The 6940-nt window shown below is 40.9% G+C and overlaps 1 protein-coding gene across 2 annotated transcripts in view; it reads left to right on the top strand.

Moving 5' to 3' along the window:
- Positions 1-1362, top strand: part of LOC142717117 (oocyte zinc finger protein XlCOF7.1-like) — a 71984-nt gene extending 70622 nt beyond the window's left edge. For both annotated transcript variants that reach the window (XM_075848724.1, XM_075848725.1), the window contains one exon: positions 348-1362. In XM_075848724.1, coding sequence (XP_075704839.1) covers positions 348-844 — 497 coding nt within the window. In that variant the 3' untranslated portion in view covers positions 845-1362. The remainder of the gene's footprint in view (positions 1-347) is intronic.
- Positions 1363-6940: the final 5578 nt, after the last annotated feature.

The raw sequence follows: 6940 nt of genomic DNA on the forward strand, positions 1-6940 counted from the left end.
CTGATGATCCCCTGTGGGGACTGGACAATGAGGACACTTTATGTCTTATGGCTGCGCGACCTGTGGTACCTGATTACAAAATGCATCCCTGAGGGCTCACAATAAACCACACAAAATGCATCATCACAACACATATAGCTTTTGAGGCAGGTTTTTTTAACTGAAGCCAGGTATTGATTCAAAGGTCTTTGCTTAAACTTCTCCCTCCTGCTTGATCCACTTCTGGCTTTGGCTCAAAAGAATGCATGTGTGTTTCCAGCCTAATATGAACGTCATACATGTGTCAACTTTGTGTCAACTTTTGTGTTTTGTAACAAAATCACACAATACATTTTTAATCCTTACAGAAATTCCCAGTACGAATTCTGAGGGAAACTTCATGTTATCGATTAATTATAAAGTAGAAGATGAAGAGATCATGCAGCAGTCTTCAGGAGAAAACCTCATTACCCTTAATGTACAGCCAGGACTTCAAAGTACAGATCTGTTACATAATTCCACTAATCATGAGGAATCTTCTCCTGACCAACCACAGATAGTTGCAACAAGTACAGGTCAAAGAGTGGGTAAAAGGTTTCAATGTTGTAAACCGTTCACAAAATGTTCTCGTCATTTTACAAACAGAAGAATTAACGCGGGAGGTAAGCTGTATTCATGCTCAGAATGTGGGAAAATTTTTACAGATAAATCACATCTTGTTTTACATGTCCACTATGTGAGAAATGTTTTTCACAAATATCAGATCTTGTTAGACATGAGAGAATTCACACAGGGGAGAAGCCATACTCATGTTCAGAATGTGGGAAATGTTTTACACAAAAATCAAGTCTTGCTAAACATGTGAGAATTCACACAGGAGAGAAGCCATATTCATGTTCAGAATGTGGGAAATGTTTTAAAGATAGTTCAAGTCTTGTTAGACATGGAAGAATTCACACAGGAGAGAAGCCACATTCATGTTCAGAATGTGGAAAATGTTTTGCTACTAAAGACAAACTTAGGGATCATCAGAGAACTCACACAGGAGAGAAGCCTTATTCATGTTCAGAATGTGGGAAATGTTATACAGATAAATCAAGTCTTGTTATTCATGAGAGAATTCACACAGGAGAGAAACCGTATTCATGTTCAGAATGCAGGAAATGTTTTATAGATGAATCACGTCTTGTTAAACATGAGAGAAGTCACATGGGGAAAAGCCATGTTCATGTTCAGAATGTGGGAAATGTTTTAATAGTATAGGCAAACTTGGGGCTCATCAGAGAAGTCACACAGTGGAAAAGTCGTTTTGATGTTCAGGAGAATCCAGAGTGACAGTAAGGACAATGTGAGTTTTTGTTTTTAAAATAAATGGACATTTTTATATTTGACTTTCATTAAAACAGTATAACAAGATATAGGTGATGGAATTGAACAAAAAAACACTAACAAATTAACTTTGCAGTTAGAAAAAAAAAATGCAAAAGATTTTTTATTTTTTTTGTAAATATCAGAAGTGTATTATCACTACCTTAAACACCTACAATTAGAATCAGGTGTGGAGCACGAAATCACGCACATATGCGGTGGCGAATGGATATATGATTTTTCTGGTAATACCACAGTATTTACCTGCTACATCGTGTACACATTCGTCACTTATGTAAGTAATGTTGCGGCTGGCGATTTCATTTGTTCTTACCCTCAGGTAAGATTCACTTCTGGGAAAGATTTGTAGCAGAAATTTGTGAAACTGAAAACCATTCCATACAGGGTTGTTTCTGCAGCATGCACATGGATACTAGAAAGCCCCATTCAAATAAATGGGACAGCAGCAGACATTTCTGAAACACTACTATTTGTGACCTGGAGTTTGACTCATTCCTTCATTTATATTTTACATGTCTTTTTAATACACTCTTGGATTTGGCTAAAAAAGCTGCAAGTGTGATTACAGCCTTAGAGAGGATCTAGGAGGAATGTGTCTCATTTAAACCTTTGACATTTGGTTTGCCCTTTGTTATTGAAATGTGTGGTATCACCATGCCAGAATGCTCTGAGGCCTTCAGAAAGGTTATGGATGTCTATAATTCAGGAACGGGAAGATGGCCAAAATATTAGATGTCAATCATTCCACTGTCCAGAAAACCATCTACATGTGGAGATTTCAGACAACTGCCAATTGGTCCAGGCCAGTCTGTCTCCGTAAGATCAGCCTGAGAGCAGAACACAAGATGCTGAAATAAGTTACTGAGAACCCCATAATTTCTTTAAAGAAAACTACATGTGGGTGTGCCAAAAGAAAACCTTAGCTATCCAGAAAAAAACATCAGGGAAAGAGTGAAGTTTGCTCATGAACCCCTTGGAAAAAAGCATGCAACTGTCTGCTATGGAAAGAAGAATCAAAAATGTATTTGTCCCCTGTATCAGAAGACATGTTTGGCATAAATTATAGACTGCATTTCACCAGAAAAATAACGAAATAACATACAACTTGTTATGGTTTGGGACTGCTAAACCGTATCAGGACCTGGGCAGCTCCTCATCCTAGAATCCACTATGAATTCTACATTGGCAGAGTGCCACGAACCTGGCTGGGAGGATGGGATTCCATTTTGTCAGCTTTTAGTGGCGCTTAAAAGCACCGAGGCGTCGATACTAACAGACCCCCCGGTTTTCATCAGGGACCGACGCAAGGCTGTTTGGACTTCTCTGCGGGGAATCTGCAAATTGGGTGCCTTAAAAGAAGTAGCCTTGAATCGTGCAGATGTTACCACAGATGCAGCTCATGATCAGGATATAATAGCGTGGTCAGGATCACAGGCACAGATGCAGAGGTCAGAGATACAAGCAGAGTCGTAACACAGGAAGTTAGATCAGGTATAGTACAATGCTGGAGCTAGGTAGAAATGACCTGATACTCTGGCACCTGTTGGTGCTCAGAGAGAGGCATATATGGGCTGTCCTATAGTTAGGCGTCATGAATTGGGAACTGCGGGCCCAAGAGAAAAGTCTGGGCTTAGAAGGCACCATGGCTTTACCAGGAGGAGGATTTGGCAGCATCACTGATGTAGCTGCCAGGACAATCCTTTTGGGGTCAACTATAAACTCTGGCTCATAATGTACATCCATTGACGTTCTTGGAACCTGCGCAATAAGTGATGGGTAGATTGAACTGTGAGAATAACCACGACCATCTGGCTTGACGAGGGTTCAGATGTCGATTAGAGTGTAGGTACAGGAGATGCTTATGATCGGTATAATTCGTAACAGGATGTGAGGCTCCTTCCAGTAGGTGCCTCCATTCCTCTAAAACAAGCTTGATGGCTAGGAGTTCTTTGTTCCCGATCCCATAATTCTTCTCCGTGGGAGAGAAACTTCTGGAAAAGAACCCACAGGAGTGCATTCTTTCCGAGACCTGCCGTTGGGACAGAACACCTCCCACAGCGAAGGAGGAGGCATCCACTTCCAGGAAGAAGGGAAGAGACGAATCAGGCTGGTTGAGGATTGGAGCAGAGAGGAACTCTGCTGTCAACTGATTTAATCCTTGATTGGCCTCTGGAGTCCACAGTTTGGGATCGGCCGACTTACGGGTGAGGGCTGCAATCGGGGCTATCAAGGAGGAGAATCCCTGAATAAATCGCCGGTAATAGTTGGCCAACCTCTGAACGGCCTTTAGCCTACTGGGTTGCGGCCAGTCTTGAATAGCCTCTACCTTGACTGGATCCATCTTGAGTCTGGTGCCCGACTAAATGTATCCCAGAAATGGAACAGAGGATTGCTCGAAGAGACACTTCTCCAGTTTACAATAAAGCGGATTGTCTCTCAGTTGGGTTAGGACATGGCAAACGTGGTTGCGGTGATCCGAAAGTGAACGGGAAAAGATCAAGATGTCGTCCAGATAAAGGACAATGAAGTGGTACAGCATGTCACAGAAAATCTTATTTATTAAACTCTGGAACACTGCGGGTGCATTACTCAGGCCGAAGGGCATGACTAAGTACTCGTAATGGCCATTCCTGGTGTTAAAGGCCATCTTCCATTCATCGCCAGGCTTGATGCGGATGAGATTGTAAGCGCCTCGCAGATCGAGCTTAGTGAACACTGTTGAACCACGTATCCGGTCAAATGCAGATACTTATCCTATAACATGTCATAATGACATGTCATAAGTTTTTATTGGTGGGGGTCCGAGCATGGAGACCCCTACCAATCTTTAAAACGAAGCGGCAGAAGTGCTCGTGTGATCGCTCAGCTGCTTCGTTTCTGTTTGGCTTTTTCCGGAAAGCTGATGTATCGGAGTACGAGCTCATAGACTTTCTATTGAGCCCGTACTCAGATACATTGTTTTCCGGAAAAAGAGGAACAGAAATGCAGCGGCTGAGCGCTCACACGAGCGCTTCTGCCACTTCATTTTAGCGATTGGTGGGGGTCTAAGTGCTCGGACCCCCCAATCAAAACTTATGACATGTCAGAAGTTTGTTGAACATTTAGTTACCCTTTAAAGTAGGCTTTGGATCATGGCAATACAAGTAAACCCACCAAGGACTGGCCAAAAAAAAAAGAAATGGAGGATTCTTGAATGGCCAAGTGAATGCCTAGTTCTAAATGTTAGCAAGATGCTGGGGGGGGGGGGTGAAAACTAGTTTTGCATGCTCCCCATGAAAGAGTAGGAAACAAAATCTCCCATATAAGAGACTACTAAACCGTAAAGCCTCATTTACATTTGCATATTTTGGTCAGTATTTTGCATCAGTATTTGTAAGGCATAACTAGTACTAGGTCCAAAGCATGGAAGACATGCAAATCTTTCCATTATACTTTTCTCTGCTTAAGTTCCGTCCCCAGTTTTGGCTTACAAATACTGATGCCAAATGGTAGCCAAAATACAGTGTGAATGAGGCCTTATAAAGGGGCAGAACCAGGTAATTGAGCCATAGAAGGAAGTGGCATATCTGTGAGGTATTTTTTTAAATCTTTTTATACTGTATGAATGAACATTAAATATTGATGCACATGTCAAAATATGTAAAGAAAAAAAGATTACATGGGGTGTCCTTACGTGACTGAAGTCGGAGACACTGCAGGCTCCGTACACGTGTACTTGTGAAGGGTATGATGATTGTGAGTAAGCCCAAAACGACATTAGCGTTTTACCTTACACTTGAAAAAACTTTGTAGTTGTGTTACCATCCACAGAGCAGGTTTTTACATGAACTACCGTTCCTATTCTGACACAGCCGCAATGATCTCCCATCTGACACTAAACCTTATGTGTAACGTGTTGTTAGAATTTTATTTTTTTTAATAAAGTGCTTGTTTTATTCTCCGTGTTTGTTGAATTAGGTTTCATCAATGTACCTAGAAAGGGTTGTCTGTCTGTCTCTGTTTACAAAGCAATGATGTCACATCACATGGTGAAGATTGGCTGCCTTGGAGACAAGACATGGTGCCATCACGCCTCATAATCATAGGGAAGCAGGAAGCTGCAATGTGCGAATAGAGCAGAATAAAGGAGTATTTCCAACGCAGGATGTGCCATAAATTGCTGGTAGATGGAGGTGGTACCCGCACCTATGTGGAAAATAGGGGTCCCCTGACCTGCCTGATGAGTCGACTGCTGCATCATGGCGGAGAATTATTGGAGAAGTGGCTGTGCATGGGCATATACTAGATCCTCAGATACTCAAATCTGGATGTTTCCATCTGAGGAAGTCTGCAACCATGTTTTCTGATCCTTTTAGATGGACAAATGAGAAGAACTGATTTTACCTTGGCCCAGATGACATACAGTTAGGTCCAGAATTATTTGGCCAGTGACACAATCCTCATAATTTGGGCTCTACATGCCACCACATTGGATTTGAAATGAAACAACTGAGATGCAATTGAACTGTAGACTTTCATGTTTAATTCAAGGGGTTGAACAAAAATATCCTGTGAAACGTTTAGGAATTGCAACCATTTTTATTACACAGTGAAGAGTACATCAGGGTATATGTAATATGTAGGAGTATATCAGGATATATGTAATCTGTGAGGAGTACATCAGGATATATGTAATCTGTGAGGAGTATATCAGGGTATATGTAAGATGAGGAGTACATCAGGGTATATGTAATCTGTGAGGAGTACATCAGGGTATATGTAATATGTGAGGAGTACATCAGGATATATGTAATCTGTGAAGAGTACATCAGGGTATATGTAATCTGTGAGGAGTACATCAGGGTATATGTAATCTGTGAGGAGTACATCAGGGTATATGTAATATGTGAAGAGTACATCAGGGTATATGTAAAATGTGAGGAGTACATCAGGATATATGTAATCTGTGAGGAGTATATCAGGGTATATGTAATCTGTGAGGAGTATATCAGGGTATATGTAATCTGAGGAGTACATCAGGGTATATGTAATCTGTGAGGAGTACATCAGGGTATATGTAATATGTGAGGAGTACATCAGGATATATGTAATCTGAGGAGTACATCAGGGTATATGTAATATGTGAGGAGTATATCAGGGTATATGTAATATGTGAGGAGTACATCAGGATATATGTAATCTGTGAAGAGTACATCAGGGTATATGTAATATGTGAGGAGTACATAAGGGTATATGTAATATGTGAGGAGTACATCAGGGTATATGTAAAATGTGAGGAGTACATCAGGATATATGTAATCTGTGAGGAGTATATCAGGGTATATGTAATCTGAGGAGTACATCAGGGTATATGTAATCTGTGAGGAGTACATCAGGGTATATGTAATATGTGAGGAGTACATCAGGATATATGTAATCTGTGAAGAGTACATCAGGATATATGTAATCTGTGAAGAGTACATCAGGGTATATGTAATATGTGAGGAGTACATCAGGATATATGTAATCTGTGAGGAGTACATCAGGGTATATGTAAAATGTGAGGAGTACATCAGGGTATATGTAAAATGTG

This window comes from Rhinoderma darwinii, unplaced genomic scaffold (genome assembly GCF_050947455.1).
Source record: "Rhinoderma darwinii isolate aRhiDar2 unplaced genomic scaffold, aRhiDar2.hap1 Scaffold_4532, whole genome shotgun sequence".
Taxonomy (NCBI): Eukaryota; Metazoa; Chordata; class Amphibia; order Anura; family Rhinodermatidae; genus Rhinoderma; species Rhinoderma darwinii.